This window comes from Abramis brama (assembly GCF_963993115.1).
Source record: "Abramis brama genome assembly, chromosome: 13".
Taxonomy (NCBI): domain Eukaryota; kingdom Metazoa; phylum Chordata; class Actinopteri; order Cypriniformes; family Leuciscidae; genus Abramis; species Abramis brama.
In genome coordinates, this window is record NC_139975.1 from 7,686,916 (window position 1) to 7,708,846 (window position 21,931).

The 21,931-nt window shown below is 37.2% G+C and overlaps 2 protein-coding genes across 9 annotated transcripts in view; one reads left to right on the forward strand and one right to left on the reverse strand.

Annotated features, from left to right (window-relative positions):
* The window catches only part of rufy1 (RUN and FYVE domain containing 1), a 22,822-nt gene extending 13,435 nt beyond the window's left edge, over positions 1–9,387 (forward strand). For both annotated transcript variants that reach the window (XM_084133135.1, XM_084133134.1), the window contains exons 5-17: positions 143–266; positions 344–405; positions 691–826; positions 3,716–3,817; positions 4,459–4,575; positions 5,066–5,233; positions 5,329–5,426; positions 5,660–5,779; positions 6,692–6,821; positions 6,964–7,058; positions 7,142–7,190; positions 8,195–8,272; positions 8,352–9,387. In XM_084133135.1, the coding sequence (XP_083989261.1) occupies positions 143–266; positions 344–405; positions 691–826; positions 3,716–3,817; positions 4,459–4,575; positions 5,066–5,233; positions 5,329–5,426; positions 5,660–5,779; positions 6,692–6,821; positions 6,964–7,058; positions 7,142–7,190; positions 8,195–8,272; positions 8,352–8,492 (1,420 nt within the window). In that variant the 3' untranslated portion in view covers positions 8,493–9,387. The remainder of the gene's footprint in view (positions 1–142; positions 267–343; positions 406–690; positions 827–3,715; positions 3,818–4,458; positions 4,576–5,065; positions 5,234–5,328; positions 5,427–5,659; positions 5,780–6,691; positions 6,822–6,963; positions 7,059–7,141; positions 7,191–8,194; positions 8,273–8,351) is intronic.
* Positions 9,336–21,381, reverse strand: hnrnph1 (heterogeneous nuclear ribonucleoprotein H1). 7 transcript variants are annotated; one of them, XM_084133138.1, is made up of 11 exons: positions 21,098–21,381; positions 20,661–20,758; positions 20,420–20,575; positions 20,198–20,341; positions 18,825–18,963; positions 16,296–16,474; positions 13,269–13,372; positions 13,009–13,144; positions 11,294–11,377; positions 11,110–11,208; positions 9,336–10,161 (listed from the first exon to the last, which is right to left on the reverse strand). In XM_084133138.1, the coding sequence occupies exons 1-11, from the start codon at positions 21,121–21,123 to the stop codon at positions 10,058–10,060; spliced, it is 1,269 nt and encodes a 422-aa protein (XP_083989264.1). In that variant the 5' UTR covers positions 21,124–21,381; the 3' UTR covers positions 9,336–10,057. The 7 variants fall into 7 exon arrangements, with proteins under 7 accessions (XP_083989264.1, XP_083989265.1, XP_083989267.1 ...); XM_084133139.1 differs by having other exon boundaries at positions 21,179–21,380; XM_084133141.1 differs by having other exon boundaries at positions 10,978–11,208; positions 21,179–21,380.
* Between the last annotated feature and the right edge of the window lie 550 nt (positions 21,382–21,931).

Below are 21,931 nucleotides of genomic sequence, written 5' to 3' on the forward strand. Positions count from 1 at the left end.
TAAGAGCAGTTAAGTCATTCAAAAAAAATAATCTTCAATATTTAGACTCTTGTACAGAATTGATTTGATATCATACAAAAGGTTGCAGTGCTATTAAATCCAGTGTTTCCCAAAGTAAATTCCTGCTCTGTTTCTTTCTCAGGGAATTTTATGAGCCTGGGGCTCTTATAATGGAGGAAGAGGGGACTGTGATCGTAGGGATGCTGGTGGGTCTGAATGTGATCGATGCAAATTTGTGTGTGAAAGGAGAGGATCTGGATTCTCAGGTGAAACACATAGCCATTAAAAACCAAGCTGCCAGATGTGCTCATTGACACTAAACACGGCGTTCTTGTTTCTGCAGGTGTGCGTCATTGACTTCTCAATGTATCTAAAGGATTTGCAAGCAACTGAGACCACACAAGAGTGAGTGTGTGATCATTTAGCAAATAATTGTGAAAATAAAGATTTTGTCATCGCTTACCCTCAAGTTGTTCCAAACCATTGACTTCCATAGTAGAAAAAAAAAAACCACTATGGAAGTCACTGGCTACCTTCATTAAAATATCTTCTTTAGTGTTTAACAATGACTTGATGGTGAGTAAATGATGACAGATTTTTCACTTTTGGGTGAACTATCCCTTTAATGTCACGATTGTATTCTGTGCAACAATGATCAGTAATGTTGACTCTTTCGGATTCAAAATTCAGTGATTCAAAAATGACAGCCATTCTTGACCAGAAGCACTACATAGAAGAACTGAACCGGCATCTGAGCTGCACGGTGACGGATCTCCAGGTCAAGATGGACTCGCTGGAGAAGACCAACAGCAAACTCATTGAGGAGGTGAAAACACTGTACACAAAGAACTTTTTATGGACTTTATGGGCCTGTTTACACCTGATCACTTCATGTGTTTTCTCTGATTGGATACCTATCTGATCGTGAAAAGACCAGGGGCCTCATTTATAAAGCTTGCGTACGCACAAAACGGGGCTGAAAACATGCGTACGCCAGTTCCTGCGCAAAAGGTGGGATTTATAAAGAAAAACTTGACGGGAAAATTTGCGCACCTGCACGCAAACTCTGACCCATGCGTACGAACGTTTTGGAGATGGAGCACTTTGGCGACACCGATGGTGAGCTGGAGTTAAATGTATTTTTGGTCACTTTTATACAGAAAATCTAAAGAAAATTAAACATATACAGAAAGATTATACAAATACAATTTCAATCACCAAGCCTGTCACTTGAAGCAAATATCCATTCCTTCTTAAATGTCCGCGGCAGCGAGCGCGTTGAGCCGTTTAGTGAAGCTGACGCAAATAACAGTTTAAATAAATAAAATACTTCTGATATAAACATTTAGATTAAATATGCCATTCAAATATTTAAACACTTAAACATGAAATCATACTGAGAAGTTACAACATTTTTTATATTCAATCAATAGAAATATTTGTTGTGGATGCGATTGTTTTTGAACACTTTTCCTGTGGCGTGCTGTGTTTTAATGTTTTAACCACAGAGATAATTGCTTATCATGATAATACCAGATTGTCTAAGAAAATAGTTTCGTGCAAATAATGCCCAAGGCCTATCTGTTTCCATTAAAAATATAAATCAATTAAAAATACAATTCGGCAAGTGGAAAAGATTGAGAAAAACTTTCTCTGAAATGTATTTTACACTATTTGATTTACGTAGGCTATTCAAAAACAAGGCAAGGATAGACAACTACTTGATTTGTATTAATGTAATGTTTCTTGTACCGTTTATATCATTTGCATATGATTATTCATCCACGTGATAACGTTTAAGTTATCACGTGGATGAATAATCATATGCAAATGATATGTAGATGAGGATCTGCATAGTAAAACTAGGCGTTGTAAGCTCCATATATGGTTATTTCGGGTGGAGACGCATGTACGCACAATCTTCCGCTGACTGGGATTTATAAAGTGAATTCTGCGCAGGTTCTGGCGTACGCACGGTTTTATAAGTCTGCATATTTTTTTGCGTACGCCATTTTTGGCTTTCGGGCGCACGTACACTTTTAGTAAGGATCCTACGCACAGTTTTATAAATGAGACCCCAGGCGCCTCATGTATAAAACCTTCCGTAGAAGTTTTTGATTTATAAAGATCAAATTTATAAAATTAATAAAACCATGCGTACGCCAGAACCTGCACAAAATTCCATTTATAAAACTCAGTCAGCAGAAGATATGCATCTTACGCATCTCCACCTCGAAATGCGTACGCATCTCCACCCCGAAATGACCAACTATGGAGCTTACCATGCCTACTTTAACTATGCATAAGGTCATCTATGGTGAATAAAATGCAGAGAAATAAATAAAATGCAGCGTAAATTTGCATAGATTTGCATAAAGCACGGGAATTGAAGATTGAATTGCGGAAACATTTGTGGCTGACAAGTGTAAATGGAAACGTTTTCACAAATCATATAGCTATCCAATCAGTAAATAAACATGAATTGACCAGGGGCCTCATTTATAACCGTTGCGTACGCACAAAACGGGTCCTGAAAGAGGCGTACGCCACTTTCGACGCATAAGTTGTGATTTATAAAAACAAACTTGACGGGAAAATTTGCGCACCTGCACGCAAACTCTGACCCATGCGTACGAACGTTTTGGAGATGGAGCAGTTTGGCGACACCGATGGTGAGCTGGAGATTAGTGTCTTTTTGGTCACTTTTAGACAGAAAATCTAAAGAAAATTAAACATCTACAGAAAGATAATACAAATATAATTTCACTCACCAAGCCTGTCACTTGAAGCAAATATCCATCCCTTCTTAAATGTCCGCGCCAGCGAGCGCGTTGGGCCGTTTAGTGAAACTGACGCAGTTTAAATAAATAAAATAATGATTTAAACTATGTTTTACTTCTGATATAAACATTTAGATTAAATATGCCATTCAAATATTTAAACACTTAAACATGAAATCATACTGAGAAGTTACAGCATTTTTTATATTCAATCAATAGAAATATTTGTTGTGGATGCGATGCTTTTGAACACTTTTCCTGTGGCGTGCTGTGTTTTAATGTTTTAACCACAGAGATGATTGCTTATCATGATAATACCAGATTGTCTGAGAAAATAGTTTAGTGCAAATAATGCACAAGGTCTATCCGTTTCCATTAAAAATAGAAATCAATTAAAAATACAATTCGGCCAGTGGAAAAGATTGAGAAAAAAACTTTCTCTGAAATGTATTTTACACTATTTGATTTATGTATTCAAAAACAAGGCAAGGATAGGCAACTACTTGATTTTTATTAATGTAATGTGTCTTGTACCGTTAAACGTTATCACGTGGATGAATAATTATATGCAAATTATATGCAGATGAGGATATGCATAGTAAAACTAGGCGTTGTAAGCTCCATATATGGTTATTTCGGGGAGGAGACGCATGTGCGCACAATCTTCCGCTGACTGGGATTTATAAAGTGAATTCTGCGCAGGTTCTGGCGTACGAACGGTTTTATAAGTCTGAATATTTTTTTGCGTACGCCATTTTTGGCTTTCGGGCGCACGTACACTTTTAGTAAGGATCCTACGCACAGTTTTATAAATGAGGCCCCAGGTGTAAACAGGCCTATGGTGTGCTTTTGCATATTTTGATTTGTTGCTTATAAATCATGCACTACAGAATTAACATGAAAACCTTTTTATTTATTTTATGTCTTGTATACAGCTTACAGCAGCCACCGACAGAATCAACGCTCTGTGTGAAGAGCAGGAACAACTTAAACAAGAGAATTCTAGTATTCTTCAAAATAGTCAGAGGAAAGAGGAGGTGAGAGTTACAAGATGCATGTCTGTATGAAATAATTAGTGAAAAACACTAGAAAAAAAATGTGAGAAGCTTAATTTAACCTCTTGAAGTGCTAATGCTGATAGCCTAACAAAATTGGTTTATCACTAATCGTTTTGTCAAGTCGCCTTTACTTATATAGCACTTTATACAATACAGATTTTCAAACAGTGATAAACAGAAAATTTACGATCAATGACTCAAACTTCGTCAAATATGAGACAAATTCTAGTTCTGCTGTAAATCAGCTCTAAACAGACAATCGTGTCATTATTCAGCTGAAGTCAGTTCAGTGTTGATTCAGTTCAGTTCAATAACTGTGTTCATCAATTATGAAATGAGTTCAGTTCGGCTATAATCAGCTCTTGGTCCATCATCCAGCTCGATTCAGTTCAAATTTTGTTCCCATCTGAGTGTTAGTGCAAGCAAATCAATAATATAATTTAATGTTAAATGCCATTAAAACCCGAACTAAGCAAGCCAAATGCGACAATCGCAAGGAACCCAAAATCCATCAGGTGAAATGGAGAAAATAAAGGTAATTCCAAAAAAAGTGACCTACCATCTGGCCACTTTTATTTACCAAGTGAAGACAAATTTGCCTCACATTTGGAATGTTTTAGGTGACTATGCAGGACAGCCAGGTGGAGCTGGAAACATATCGGCAGACACGTCAGGGTTTGGATGAAATGTACAATGTAGTTTGGAAGCAGTACAAGGAGGAGAAACGAATCCGGCAGGTAAGAATGTAAAATAATCCAGCTCTGAATGTAGTTATTTTTGATTTGGAGTCACAAAGTCTTAAAGTTTCAAGTTTTTAAAGTTGTTTGTATGTCTATGTGGTGTTTTTAATATGCTTTAAGACAAACCATGTGCAAAGTCACAAGTCAAAGCCATTTTGACTAATTTATCATAGCTCAGCGTATACTAAATTAAACAAGGGTGTAGAGTTACATTCAAGCTATTTTAAGACATGAAGAAATATTTTTCACAGGAAAATAAATGTTTAAATGTGTCATTTTAGTGATCAAAGATGAGTTTTAAGGGACAAAATGATTGACTACAGGGGGACTTTAAGCGTCTGTGACTGGATCATTGTTGCAGTGATTATGTTTCTAGCATGTTGTATGTTTGGCAACAGTTCTTGTAACACTAATTGATGGAGTGTGTGGCCGGGCAGTGTATATAACATTGTATAGAGCCAGTCGCATGCACTGTGTCTCCAATCAGGAGCTACAAAAGGAGCTGGAGCTGCAGATTGGTATGAAACAGGAAATGGAAGTCGCCATGAAACTTCTGGAAAAGGACACACACGAGAAACAGGACTCGCTGGCCGCACTACGACAACAACTGGACCAAGTCAAGAATCTCAACATACAGATGTTCAACAAAGCACAGGTGTTACATTGCTTTTGTCTGTACAGCATGATGTTAACTGGAATCGGATAACTTGTAACCAATTGAAACGTATATCTTTTCGTCTGACCCATAAGGAGTCTGACCGAGTGGCCCAGAAAAAGGTGGAGGACATGCTACAACTGGAAAAGAAGATGATTCAGATGGAGGCTGCCATGAAAGAACTGGAGCAGAGGTGCACATTTAAGGAATAATAATATTCACCCAAAAATCACTTACTCGCCCTTATGTTGTTCCAAACCTGGATAACTCTCTCTTTTTATTCTTGCTTTGGGGGAACAAGTCATACAGGTTTGAAACAACATAGTGGCAGAAGTTTCATTTTGGGTAAACTTATGGGAGATATGTATGATATGCAGTGTATGGACTTTTTTTGAAACCTCTTAAACTCAAGCATTTGCTCCTCAGACTTCAAAATTCAGAAAATGTGCGCAAGAATTCAGATGAAAGCCAGAATGAGCTGAAATCGGAGATGAAAGGGAAAGTGAACGCTCTGCAGAAGCGTCTCGCCGACCTCGACACGCTCAGGTAGTGTGAACTGGTTAGCAACGCTAACTTTGCTGTCATGTTTTCACCCCTCAAGATCTTGATTTATTACAGGGTTCCCGTAGGACCTTAAAGAGTCTTAAGTTCAGTTGAATCACATGTATGGCCATAAGAAGTCTTTGGCTACGTTTACACCGTCAGTCCAAATCCGATTATTTGTGTATCCGATTGGAATCTGATCTAAAATGATTGACTATCCACATTGTATTTCATTAACTGTTCATGAACATATTTTAATGACAGTATATTAATTGAAAATTTATCAAAATAAACAGAAAATAATACAAACTTTGCTAGTGATTGTTTTGAACATGTTTTGGACTTTACTTGCAAAGTATTTGTGTCAATAGTTTGTGCCTTTTGCCCCATGCTAGTGAGCCTTTACCCTGTGTGTGGGGTAAAACATACATTAATCAAGATTTTTAAACAAATAAACCACTTTTATGATTTATCTTACACACAAAATATGTTGCTCCATCAATGTTCAATAAAAGCATACATATTTTTTCTCCATACACTATAGTAGTGAAAAGCATGTTTTTCTTAAGGTGTGCCATTAGCCTTATACTCTCTCTATATATTTTTTTAGATTTCTTGAATCTTTATCATTTTGATTCTTATATTGATTTTATAATTCTTAAAAAAATGGTTTGTGAGCTTTATCATTTTATAAACCTTTTTATTTTTGTCAAAACCTGTATTATTTGAATTATTTGTTTTTGTAAATCATATTTCAGTCATTTTATGGTTTTTGATGTTTCTTTACACCACCCATATGGTAATAAATGCTTTGTGCATGTCGTAATAAACTCTAAAGCCTTAAATCTGATTGTAAAAACCCTGCAGATACCCCATCATTTGACTCCATGTTGTTGCTGTTCTGTCTTTGTACAGGGCAGGCCTGGAGTCAGAGCTCAGCGTGGAGAAAGAACAGCGTCAGAACATGCAGAGGGAACTGCAGCGAGAACAGGACAACAGCACAGAGCTGCGCACACAGCTCCAGCAGCTGCAGGGCCTGCAGACGGTCAGATACACTGCTGCTTTAACCAGGGCAGACAATAAATCACTTGACATTCTACAAAATCAAAGCAAGAATGAACATCTTTTTATTTTGTCGTGAATAAATTATTGCTTTGATCCAGCATGCTGCACGTTTGTTTCCGCAGGAGCTTCTTGACCTTCGACAGGAGAAGAAGCAGCTCCAGCAGTTGTGTGAGGAGCAGGAACAGGCTCTACAGGAGATGGGACTTCATCTCAGCCAGTGAGACCACTCTATCTTCATTTCTCTGTCACCCCTCCTGTCTGATATCACACACTAGTCTTACTCTAAAATCCCACTTTCAGATCCAAACTCAAGATGGAGGACTTCAAAGAGGTCAATAAAGCCTTGAAGGTAAAAGAGCTTCATGCAAGTTCACCTTTGTTTGTGTTCATTTGTACAGCCAAGCAAAGGTCCGAAATTTTGGCATGCGTTTTTTCGTATTCGTGATTCGGTGGCTCTGAATTGTCAAAACACCATTCAGAATGCTTGCTACGGATGCGAAAAACGCAGAAAATCGAACCTGATCAGAATTTTATTTTTTTTATGGCGGACGAAAGTTTCAGAGGCAGTGTGCAAGCGTGATTGACATAACGTGAGGTCGTATTTATCTTTTAACGTGCGAAAATTTCTGATGCGAATTTCGGACTCGGTGTGCAAGGGCCTTTACTGTTTGCTTCATTAAACTTTGCTGTGTAACTCGTCCTACATCGTCATTATAATGGTGCTTGAGACATGTTATAACTTTACTAAGTGATCAGACTTAAAATTCCAGATGGACAAGACTAAAACATTGTGGGCTCAAGCTTGGAAATAGAATTTCAAAACATTATTGCAGTATAATTATTATAAAATTTCTGTTTGAATCTAGTTTATCAGGTTTCTTAGTTTGTTTCTATGTACTGTATATAACATTCAAAGGTGTGTGGTTGGCAAGATATTTAAATACTTTTGAAAGAAGTCTCTTGTGCTCACCAAGGCTGCATTTATTTGATAAAAAAAAAAAACTAAATGGTAAAAAAGCAGATATATTGTGAAATATTATTGCACTTTAATATATATAAGCTTCAGTGTCACATAATCCTTTAGAAATCATTCTAACATGCTGATTTGGTGCTCAAGAAACATTTCTTATCATCAATGTTGAAAACAGTTGTGCCACTTGAAAATTTGATGATTATAGAAGTTCAAAAGAACAGAATTTATTTGAAATTGAATTATTTTGTTACATTATAAATGTCTTTACTGTTACTTTTGATCAATTTAATGCATCCTTTCTGAATAAAACTTCATTTCTTTCAAAAGTAACTTCCAGTATCATGATAATGGCAATTGATGTTATAATTTCTGTCCTCTAGGGTCAGGCCTGGCTAAAAGACGACGAAGCTACGCAGTGCAAACAGTGCCTGAAAGAATTCTCAATCGCTCGGAGGAAAGTGAGTGAAGTTCCACTCTGTCAATCACTATGTCTCAGTCCTTTGGCGAATAACTCCACTCTCGTGTTTCTGTTTAAAGCACCATTGCAGGAACTGTGGAGACATCTACTGCAGCAACTGCTCTAGTAATGAGCTGGCTTTGCCCTCGTACCCCAGACCCGTCCGCGTATGTGACGTCTGCCATTCGCTTCTGCTCCAGAGGAGCTCCAGCGCCTCCTGACACTGCCCAACCTCTCTGCTGATCGTGTGTGAAACTACAGGCCAACTCTAATAATCAACTCTTTAATAGTAGTATTTTTAACACTTATGCATTCATTTCTTGTGGCACCACTGGCTTCCGTTTAACTAAACCTTTTGATTGTTGCAAAATCATATGCAATGTTTCTTTGACAGGAAGACATTAGGATAATTGACTATTTATTCTGATAGTCTTCATTATAGGGAGTGAACTAACACTTAGAAGCCTTTAATATGTTCACAAAGAGTGAAGGTAGAAGAATAATTTTTCGATACTCTTCGTGCTTTTTAGTCTTTAGTTGTCTCTTATCAAAATTGGACTGAATGACATTTGTAATGGTTTTGTAAATTCTGATCAGTGTAAAATTTAATGAGACATGGAATAACTGAATTATAATATTTTTTAGCGTATATGTGCTTGTACTATAAAGATTTAATCCACAGACTGTCTTACAAACACACACCACTATCAGAGCTCACATCGGTCAAAATGGGGGCTAGTTATTATATAACGTCAGTGGGTATGTGTGAATTATTAAAGAAAATGTATCAACCATTCATAAAACAAACTATCAAGTGCAAACGTTTGCTTAAAAACATATCAATAATGTTGATATCGTATGCAAGACTAAAGCGCAAATGGATTGTATTTTCTTTGACTTTTTTTGCTCATACCAGTCAAAGAAAAATCTACATTTTTTTTTATAAAACTTTGTAAGGCTCTCTGAAAACAAAATGTATATTTTAGATTGTATGACAGTTTTCTGTGTTGTACGCTCTCTGGTCTCCTATTGTGTTCATAAAACTGTAATGAAGTCTCTGGAGATTTTATAGAATTGTGTATGGTTTAATAAACACTGCCTTGAAGTATGAATCCATCTGTGAAGACATGAGGAATCAAAACATTTGTCCACTGATGCACTACACTGAAATCACAGGGTGGAGGAGGGAAGCAAACGCTTTTCCAAATGCAAACAGTAACATGCATCTAAATGAAACCCCTTCACTACCCATCATGCTTTATAATTATACAAAACATTTTTTTTTTTTTTTTACTTTAAACTTGTACACTCTTTTTAAACTTTCGGCCTGGATTAAGCATTAAGTACATGCAAAACACCTTTGCTGGAGCGAAAAGTTTAAGATATGATGTGCTACATTCGCTGACAGAGTGAAACCTCCATGTGCAAAGACGTCAACCTGTACTAAAGGCTTTGATAAAGTTGGCCCGTAGTATCCTGCAATGAGGAAACAAAAATCACCTCTTTTTATACTCGACTGTAAACAGATTTACAGGCACCTCTCCAGTGTGATACATAGGCTGTGTCACATTTCAGCAAATAAAGAGCTTCTCTTTAACATAAATTACTAACTCTAGTAAAAGGATTTTCCTCAACCATGTCAACAGGGAAAAAGAAATTTACTTGTGTAAAGCTCCGAAACACAACTTAGAAGGGAGCAAGGAACAAAGAGCAAACAAACGAAAGAGGACAGTGTTCAAATTAAGGTTCGTCATAGATAATAAACCAGCTATGAAACCCCCGGAGGCTACATCCCCCAGCCTCCGCCCATGCCGCTGCTGAGGCCGTTCATTCCCATGGATCCGCGGCTTCCTCCGCCGTAGTAACTGCTGCCCATTCCGCCCTGATTACCTGACAGGAGGGAGAAATACACATTTTAGGACCAGGGAGTTCTCAGTGCGGAGAGAAATCATCATTTCTACTATGATTCTCAAGGCCCAGTCACATGACAAGCGATGCAGGTTTGTCATTTAAAATTGCTTAAAATTTCACAAAAACTGCATAAACATTCAAAGCAATAACATGCATTTCACATTATAAAATGTTTTTTTTTTTTTACACTGACACCACATGTGCAATGAAACCCGGTGAACTGTTTGGCAATCAATAACTGTGCTGTAAAAAGTCAGGTGGGGTCAAAGGCGAAATGCAGTGCCAGAGATAACATGCATTGACGGAGGTCATGTGATAGGGCCTTCAGTGATGCATCAAATTCTACCTCACTTGGACCCCTAACAATTCCATTGGCTGGAAGAACTCACTGCAAATTCCTTTTGGAACCCAATTATTAATCCCAAAATGCATCATCAGCAACATGCATCAAAAACATAACATCAATAAATATTTTTTACTTTAATTATACATCTTGTGTCCAAACTGTCATATATAAAATGGTAAAAATAAATGTTTGTCTTTGATTCAGTTGGTTAGCTAACCTACATGCAATCATACATTTTCATTGAATTGTGCTCTCAGTGTTAAATATCACCACACCTTTTAAATTTTTTGTAAAAATCTCAGAATTTTAGGATATTGAAGGATACACATTCATTATATTTTAGGTATCACAACAGAAAAGATACTAAATAGGCAATGTGAAATCCAGACAAACTTTATTAAAATGATAATATTGGCATTGGAGTACTGTTTAATGGTGATTGTATTTACCTGATCAGCTACAACAGGATAACACGAAAGGCTTTTTAATCAGGCATTACAAACAGCTACCCCTAGGGGTCCAAGGGCGATAGGATTTGGCATGGAACCGGCTAGCAGAGCTACGGAAGAGCTGACACTCACTGTAGTCACTGTAGCCCCCCATGCCACTCTGGTTACCATAACCACCGCTGTAGCCAGAGCCCATCTGCTGGCTGCTGTGTCCGTATGACGACTGGTTTCCTGCAGAGCAACAATAACGCATCTCCTAATAGCTGCTTAGTAAGAGTTACTCATTGGTGAAGAAGAGGTGAAGAAGAGCTCTTACCCATACCGCCCATCATTTGGCCACCATATCCTCCGCTTCCGCCCCCTGCCGTTGAGTTCAGGAACAGCTCCACATAACGGTGCTCTGCATGAGAAATAGTGTTGGTATTTAGACTCCAGATTATCATCTATCAAACTGTTCAGTTTGCTTCATGAGAAGAATTCAGACATTCAAGACATGTTAACAGAACTTAATGAAAATCATTTGGTTCCAATATTTTATCTTTAGCTGATCATAGATTCATATCCATTTTTCTGATCGTTTCCATTATACAACATATGTGGTCCTAAATGAGATACAGGTTTTAAAATGCAACCTCAGTCTGAAAAGCCATATCATCTCAACATTCATCACAGTTCTACACCGATACATTCTGGTAGTTCTTTGGTCACTCTGTGAATATGGAAGTTTGCAGCAGATTTAGTCAGTGGAGGGACAGAGAAGCTGTTATACTCGTTTATACCATGGGCTGTTTAAATACTCGATTCTGATTGGCTGGAAGGTGTGCAGTAAAACCGTTTAATGCACAGGTAGTTCCAGTCAGTTTGATTACAGTTCGAAATTAATCCGCTACATTGGTAACCATAGTAACACAGATACACTTGCAAGCAGAGTGAGAGACGCATATGAAAACGTTTATTTAGGTAGGCTAAATGGATGAATTTTTCATATCGTTTAATTTGTATGGTGAATATGGCAACTCTGAGAAATGGGCCCAGGCACAAGACGAAATAGAAGACTTGGAGAAGACGTTGAATGACAAAAAGCGGCACAAAGAATTAACAACAAATAAATGACATGATTAGTTCAAATAAAGATTGCCTTGTCACTGTCAGTGTTGCCTGTCATTCATAAATAATTGTAATAAATCCATTAAAGAATCATTAAGTTAGCTATATTCTTAAGCAACGAGGGGACGTTAGCTGATAGACTTTAAAGAAGAGACGCACACAGGTAACTCGCGCACGCATCTCTCTCTCTCTCTCTCTCTCTCTCTCTCTCTCTCTCTGTTCCTTCTCCTTCAGTTCTCTGTCTCTCTCTTTTAATAATGAATTTAAATGTGAATTCATTCAAATAAAAGCAATCCGATGGCTCTACTTTATTTAAAGCGGTCGGAGTGCAAGAACTGACGAGCCTTAACTTAAGAAATAACCGTCATTTTTACACGTCTGTTAAAAAATGACACTGTAAACATCAGTTACAGCTTTAACTTATTTTTAACTTGGCAAATAACCAAGGTATAAGCGGGATAATCCACGGCTAGCCGTGCATTAAAGAATTTTAATGCACTTCGTAGAGGCAACCACCCTCCGCTTCGCGTCAGGTGGTTCTTCGCCTCTACGTCGTGCATTAAAATCCTTTAATGCACGGCTAGCCGTGGATTATCCCTTACATGTACTACAGTGACGGCTCTATACAAACAAAACTTGAGGGAAAATACTATATGAGAAGAACATTGCTCTCTTTCACCTCATCCTCCTTATCGCCAGCACACAAATTTGCTGCTTTCCCCGGCACACCACCTTATAAATAAATGCGTATGACCTTCTATGACTTTTCAGTTCGCACAGTTGGCCAGTTCGCACTCAAATCTGATATTGACCATTTAAAAAAAAAATGTGAACAGCCAATAAAGAAATTGGATGGGAGTAATAAATCACTTGAGCACTAAGGCTTGCAGTATGAATGTAGCTATTCCCTCTCCTAATACTTACGCATATTGGCTTTGTCCTTCGACATGGCGGCCACAGCGTCCTCATGCGTGGCAAACTCGACATCCGCCTCGCCCGTCACTCTCCCATCAGGACCGATCTCCAGGTGAACACGCACCGGGTTCAGTGGGGAGAAGAACTAGAGAGGACAACATGGACACAGACAGTAAACTGGATGCAATATAATTCAATAAATGCTTTACATTAACAGACAAAGTACACAGTCTGGAAATAAACACGTATTTGTGAGTATAAGGACTCACGTTATATATGTCTGTCTCAGTGGCTCTGTACGGAAGACCTCTCATGTGCACACAGTGCCCCGTTGTGCTCTGAAATGAGGAGCTGCCATCTCCGTAACGACCATCTTTGATTCAAATAAGAAAAAGAACAAATTTAAAAAAAATCCTGATAAACCGTTCACTGTCTTTACTTAACTCTGCATGAGTATGTTGAGAGGAAGCAGTTGAAATAAAGCAAAATCATTCATTTGGCAAAAGCTTTCTTATCTAAAGCGACCTAGCAGTCAAAATCTGTACAGGTATAGTATGCAAGTTTCGCCACTAGAGGTCGCTTATTTATAACAATAACAAAGGCGTAGCTTGATGACGCTGTGAATGAGCATGGAATTATGGGAGTTGTCGTCTTCAGCTCCACAGCCAATGGATAGCAATCTGATGGGATTCAGGCAGAAATCATGTTCATGGATGAGCTAATGAATTAAAGCTTTATTAACGTTACTGTTGAATGAAGCAGGGCGGGGCCGAGCGCCTGGGACATTTATCCTTGCTGTTTTTGTTATGCCTATATGCCACAGTCAGCCGCTGCCGCTCCTTTCGTTTTGTTGATTGTGTTTATTTTACAATTAAAGTTTACGTTTAACATCCACCTCCATCTTCCCTGAACTTGAACTTTGTTACAGCTACATTTGATCAATTTTACATTTTATTTGATTCTGATGAAATAGCCATAAGTGCTGAATTACTACTCATACAGGTCACTTTACTTAACGAATTAAAATTGTGGGGTAACACATCGCAAAACAATCATACTAAAACACATTTGTAAAAATTAAAGTTAGGTTATATGAGTTGCATTTGTTGCACATACAATATCATATTAATGAAGCTGGATGACTTGTGTTGCTAAATGGCACGCAATTAATTTTAAAATATTGTAAGGTGGAGAAATTATTACTACTACTTATTGTTACTGTTACTACAAATAAAGCTCTTTCTGATTATGCTATGTTAGCTCCTTGACAAAATAGTGTTGTCTCGGAGGCATGGTACAAACATGTTATTCGAGGTAAATCAAGAAAACAAGAGATTTAAACAATAAGACGAATCTAATAAAACACATACATTAAACCATCTTTGGTGTTTCCACGGTTTCTACAGAAGCAAAACCGTAAATCGAGGTTAACGCGGATATGACGTCATTGACAGGCGACGTAACGACACGGACAGTTACGCTAGTTAAAATATCTGATTTCCCTGGATTTAAACACTGTTGGAAACATTTGGGATAATACAAGTACACAAATCAACATAATATATAACACTGTTCTAGTAGTTTTTGGATATTTTAATCCAAAAATCTTACATATTGTGCCTTTAACTATTATGTTGTGTAATGGAAAATTTTGATTTTCATTGATTTACAGTAAGACATTGAAATGATACTATTGCTGACTGATGTGTGTTTCTAAACTGAGTGAACTGATTGAGTCATTGGGGAGACAGCCCTAAGGTCAGAGGTGGTCCAATTTAGAACTTGTGAGCTTGTAGGCATAAGCTCAGCATAAGATGAGACCACTAGCTAGGGAACCTTCCCTTCTTTAGATAAGAAAGTCTGCAAGCAGAAACCTTGAGAAATGATATAAAAGCTGCTCTGCCCTCCCTTCCTTGTCGCACTTGCTCCACAGATTGTACTTTGTGACTTCTGTGGGCAACTGGGCCTTCTTGGAAGAATAAATACTTTTTAAAAGACAATTTGTCTCAGAAATGTCTCTTACGCAGTGATGATTGTTTAATGAGAATTTTTGCCACAACAGTTGTAACTGTAAACAGAGTGGCATAGGGTGTAAAGCTTTGGGTTAGATAATTACATAACAGTAATGTAATATTGTATTATATATTGACTGTAATATTCTGTGATTGTTCCTGGTGCTAGCAACACCAAGGTCATGGGTTTAATTTCCAGAGAACGTATGGACCGCTAAAAAGGTGATTATATTTAAGTATATATACAGTACCAGTCAAAAGTTTGGAAACACTACTATTTTTAATGCTTTTGCAAGAAGTCTCTTATGCTCATCAAGCCTGCAGTTAAAAACAAAAAAAAACAGTAATATTATGAAATATTATTACAATTTAAAATAATGGTTCTCTTTTTTAATATACTTTAAAATGTAATTTATTTTTGTGATGCAAAGCTGAATTTTCATCAGCAAGTACTCCAGTCTTTGGTGTCTTATGATCCTTCAGAAATCATTCTAATATGATAATTTGATACTCAGTTATTATCAATGATGGAAACAGTTGTGCTGTTTAATATATTTTTTTGGAATACTTTTTTCAGGATTCATTGATGAGTAAAACGTTAACAGCATTTATTCATAAAAACAGCATTTATTCAAAATAAAAACATTTCTAACAATATAAATCGTTACCATCACCTTTTATCAATTTAACGCATTCTTGTTGAATTAAAGTACTAATTTCTTAAAAAAAAAAAAGTTATTGTTCCCAAACTTTTGAACGGTAGTGTATATTGTTACAAAAGATTTCTATTCTAAATAAATACAGTTCTTTTTAACTTTTTATTCATCAAATAATCCTGAAAAAAGTATCTCAGGTTATAAAAAAATATTAAGCAGCACAACTGTTTCCAACACTGATCATAAATCAGCATATTAGAATGATTTCTGAAGGATCATAAGACACCAAAGACTGGAGTACTTGCTGATGAAAATTCAGCTTTGCATCACAAAAATAAATTACATTTTAAAGTATATTAAAAAAGAGAACCATTATTTTAAATTGTAATAATATTTCATAATATTACTGTTTTTGTTTTGTTTTTTTGTTTTTAACTGCAGGCTTGATGAGCATAAGAGACTTCTTTCAAAAGCATTAAAAATAGTAGTGTTTCCAAACTTTTGACTGGTACTGTATATAAAAAAAAACTTACCAAACCCAAACTTTTGTACAGTAGGTCAATATATGAAATTAATGTTACAGGTTAAACATTATTAAGTGGCATAATAAGCACCAAAAATAACTTACCCCCACCGTAGCCTCCACGTCTCATTCTCTCAAAGGAGACTCCTCTTCCCATGCTGTTGTATCCGCGGCCTCCTCCCGGCCTGTCGTAGGGGCCCGGTCTCTGCATGCCCATGACCTTACGCTGGGGTTCATAATGTGTGCGCACTTCCGCGCGGCTGCTCTTGAAGATCTCTATATACCTAAGGACATAAAGACAGAGTGATGGCACCATGGTCTAGTGGCAGAAGACAAGAGCATTCCTGCGTGCAGTATAAATAAGAGCTGTCTGAAAACGGGTCTAATGAACAAACACCCTTAGTTAGAATGACTCTGGGATGACACTAATTAACAGTCAGCGTCTCCGTTCAGTGACTTTACGTAACAGTTTCCGAAAAGAAAAGAAAAAGAGACACAGAGAGACAAAAATAAATAAAGCACCCTTATATATTTAGTTTCATTCAACCCTTCATTATGAAGAACTTTTCTTATGGTCACCCGAAGGTGTGGTGTGGTCTCATTGGACTGACACGCTGCTTTCGTTCTCTGCTAGCAAAGCACTTCAGACAGTTAGGGTTAACTTTGTATTACCTGTTTAACTGGGTCCTCATGATCTGAAGTCTTCAAAATGGTAGAAACACTGACAGATTCCTATTGCATTAGGCTTAGTGCTGAGTGGCCATGTGACTACCGGTCAAGCAGGGAGGGCTGATGCCAAACATCTCAAAAGCCACAATACTGGCAAAATAAGGGCGGGCGTACACTGTGTGAGTTCAGACACACCACTGAACACGTTACGAGTCAGTTAACCTGATGATCGTGTCGAAGCAGCTGGTACACGGCACGCAATCACATGAGCTTTCGCTCTAAACACGGAGACTGCTTTCAATATTGCTACTATAGCTTTGGATAGAAAAAAAGAAAGAAAATAAAAAGACGAGTGTGCAAATGATCGTTTGGTGAAAAGCAAAGAACAGCACATCAATTCCTTTCAACAAAACAACTAGAGTGTGTGTGTTTGTCAGTGTATGCGTACTGTAGAGTTGCAGCCACAGGGCTATAATAATATTCATAGATGCTATATAGATGACAACCTATGTGAACAGGTTTAAAAATGATCGGGAGGTGCCCGCAAACTACTCTGCTCAGCTCGTAATTCCTCTCACACAATTCCGTGACCATTCAAGCATCAACGATTATTAAAGGTCCCGTATTATGCCCCTTTTCACAAGATGTAAAATAAGTCTCTGATGTCCCCAGAGTGTGTATGTGAAGTTTCAGCTCAAAATACCCAACAGATCATTTTTTACAGCATGTTTAAATTGTCATTTTTTGGGGCTCAGAAAAACGCGCTGTTTTAGTGTGTGCCCTTTAAATGCAAATAAGCTGCTGCTGGACAACCCAGGGGGCGGAGCTTCATGAGCTCGCGCTCAGTCTCTCAGGACAATTTCATCTCACGGAATGATGATAATATCAGAAACTCTCAGTAACGGTGTGCATTTCGAGTCGGACAATAATGCCTACAGAGTCAGAGATGAAACAGGTAATAGTTTAGTAGTTTAATTACGGTTATTATAACGTATTTGTCATCTGCTTGTATGTATCCATTATTTATTAATAGCCTACAAGTCTGCTGTCTGAATGATGATCAAACATATACTGATGAGTTTAATAAAGTTTATTGTAACGTTACATCACACAAAAGATGAAGCGTCAGTTTTACTTCAGAAAATCACCGTAAGAGCTGAGTAAACACAGTAAGTTATAAGAAGTGTGCAAGTACATAAACGAATTTCGGTAGAGTTGAGGGAGCATTCCTGTGGGCGGAGGTTAGTCAAAAACTGTTCTACTGACGTCATTAAAGAAGGAAGTAGAGGGATGTAGTCCAAACGGGCCGTTCGCTGTAGGCGACTTCTGTTAAATAAAATATCTCGCTTGGCATTGAACTTTGAGCTTTATAATTTTACAGATATTATTTATGCTCTAACAGCAACATTACACACTAACTAAAGTTTGAAACATGGGATCACGAAGAACGGGACCTTTAACGCTAAAAATCGTAACGTGTACGCCCGGCTTAAGGTAAAGTCACAATTAACGTTGATCAGCAACATTTTCACAGGCGAGATCAAAAAATTTCAACAGGAATCAATCTACCCAATAGGAGACTGACCAACAGAAAGCTGCTCGGTTTGAAAGTAACTTCAGTGTGAGCAAATGCCTGTAAAATTTTGCTAATGTGGCCGCACTTTTAATGAGTCTGGCTGACATATCTGTCCATTACAACCCAAAATGCAAATTCACCAGCTTGTCAAAAAGTTTAAATATCTACTAAGCTCTTTTCCTCTTTAAATCTACACAGCGCAGCTCAATGGTTCACTCAGCACTAAAAACAGATTAACAGCTGGGCTTCATTTTCCTTGTTTTTTTGTTTGTTTTTATTGTCATCAAATCATCTTTGGTCATGTCTTGTCATTTCTGCAGTGGATGATTTAATGAGGTGAACACCATAAGAAAAGCAACGTATCCAGGCAACCAACCAGCCATCCCCACCTGTGCCCTATTCTTTCCTTGTGTTTCTTTAGAGCCTTTTCGGCTATATCCTGTGAAGCAAACTGCACGAAGGCCTCCCCCGTACTCCTCCCCTGGAAGTCCACCGGCAATGTTATCCCATTTGGCACGATTTCCAACCCTTCAACCCAAGGACAGATAACCCCAGTGGGGGACAAATTAAGTCACAAGCCCATTAACAAGACTTTATATTACTCTATGGGTTTCTCTTTATGTCAAATGAGAAATGATACTAAATAAACATACCAAATGGGGCCGCAATACCTTTTCTGGAACAACTTATGGATAATTTGGTGCAAGAAAAAGAAAAAAGGGTCACTTAAAGCAAATGTCTATTGAGAGTCTGTCTCAACCCATCTCTGTTTGTTTGGAAAGCCCCAATAAATTCCTAAATTGTTGTACACTTTTTTTTAGGTATATAAAAACTACAAAAAGGGCTGAGGCAATTAAAAAATATTTTAAAGTACGATTTCTGATAATTACATTAAAGGGATAGTTCATTCAAAAATGAAAATTCTGTCATCATTTACTAACCCTCATGACGTTTCAAACCCAGAAGACTTATGTTCATCATCTGACAGTTCAAAATGTAGGTCTTAAAATAAATCCATATGAATCAATCCGTTTAATCCAAGTCTTCAGAAGAGACATGATTTAATTCAGGCTTTTAATCACATATAAACATTGATCACCGAACAATCTTTACAGCATTCAATTTTGGCAACGGAAGCTCTGGCATGTTCGCTTGACGTGCAAGAACCAATGAGCAATTACCGTTGAGCTTCTGATTATATTCGCTGATCAATATTTATATGTGAATAAAAGCCTAAATTAAATCTGTTCATCATATAAAGCAATCAAGTCTCTTCAGAAGACTTAGACTAAACCACTCCATTCATATGGATTTATTTAACGATCTCTTTATGAACCTTTTGAAGTGTCAGAACCTTTTGTGTGAAAAGACTTTCAATGGAGGGACAGAAATGTTTTAGGTTTCATTAAAAATATCTTAATTTGTGTTTCGAAGATGAACAAAAGACTTTTGAAACAACATAAGAGAGAGTAAATGATGACAGAATTTAAATTTTCGTGTGAACTAACCCTTTAAAGGACAAAGCTGAATAAAAAGTGACCCATCTTGGTCCTTCTGGATGATCCAATTCTGGAGATTTAATACAAATTTTAACTAATCCTAATTTTAAAGATTAAATGACTAAAACTGAGTACTTTGATTTAAATGATCAAAGTTCATTTATGTGCAAATGATGGTCCGATGAGCTAAAATACACCTTAGATGTAGGCATACTGTTTAATTTTGTGTAAAGTGGGGAATTTGAACTTCCTATCAAACATACCTGCAAAAAATTGGACAATTTCCTCCTTGCTGCATCCGAAGGGCAGACCGCGAAGCCTAACCAGGCCGTCTCCTCCTGTGTCTGGGCAGTTCGGTCCGGTGTGCTTCAGAACCCAGTCCATCTCAACACTATTGGATTTGAAAACTGAAACCACACATTAATCGATCAGCATTTTGCCATGAATTATTAAGGATCCTAACTAAGGCAAAAGGAGTTGCCTACCTTCCACGTAACGGTGCCCCATGGTTTCACGGTCTTTCTTCACTGCGATTTTAAGACCTTCCTCCGATTCAAACTCTACAAATGCCTCTCCACTTGGTCGTCCTTCCCGTGTATATGTGAAGTGTATGCTTGTTCCATTGTTTGCAATTTTGCATTCTATAATGAAATTTAGCTAGAATTAGTCAAGCAGGGAATAAACCATAAGGAGAAAATATGGGGATTTAAGCAGAGGCTCTTTTACCTGAGAAAAACCTCTGAACTTCATCAACAGAGCAGGACCAGGGCAAACCTCTGACTCGCACCACAAACCCCTCTCCATCCGCCATGCTGGAAATAACCCTGCTTAAACAAAATATAAAATACGTCAATCTATAATACACTAAATTAACTGTAAAATTAACTAAATAACTAAAATTAACTGTATTTCATAACGTTTTATGCATCTCAAATGGAGCATCACTGCATGGTTAACAACCCAGACATACAACATATAAGGCAAAATGCTCAGTCAAAAACACTCATATAGTTTATTCAAAACACACACACACAGGTCCAACTAATAAAAATCTAAACCAATCAATCATGCACCTAAACATTCCATATTCAGCCAAAATGAAAAACCAAAAGAAGACCCTTTTAGGCATAAAATAATAGTTAATAGTAAATAGTTATATTTACTTCATAAATGGGAAACTGTTTTGCATAACTGATGAAACGAAACTGTTAGCTTTAGCGAGCTAACTTAGCTGAACCACATACCTTCTGATAAACCCCCTAAAGACGCTTCGTCTACACAACCGAAGCAATCCGATTTATCTGCCCCTTAATAAAGTATTTTATCACTTCTTATATACGTCTATAATAAGTAAATGAATAATAAAAAACGAGAAACTGAACGGCGCTCGCGTATGAACGGGAGATAAACGGCGCTCTTCACCGGATTCTAACCGAAACTAAAAGAGGCGTTTGGCGACACCTCCTGTTTGGAGTGTGAAACTACAGCGCTCTAAATCTGTATGACAAAAAAAAAAACATTTTCATACATGACGTTCGCTATCTGATTTTGTGAAACAACAAACCACTTATCTATATAGAGTCTTTTTACAGATCACCAGTGCAACAAACCAGACAGATATAGGAAACTATTAATATTAACTCAGGACTATTACAATTCGAAATAAACCTTTTACAACTGTGTAAAGTTTCTATTTATAAATTATAATCATTAAAAAACGACTTAATCACTACTTAATCATTGGACAAATTTAAGATCAATACATTTTCTTTACTTTTTTTGAGAGGCTAAATTTACAATCCTGTTATTAATGTTAACTGCTGACGAAATCAATTTCACAAATCTTAAGTTGAAAACTGTATTGGGCTTGCTCCAAATAGCAGTAACACTAAAATAAACTACTACTACTACTACTACTACTACTACTTGTCCTAAAGTCGTGTCCTTTAATTTACATTCATTAAAACTAAAATAAACCAACAGTAGGCTAATATTAT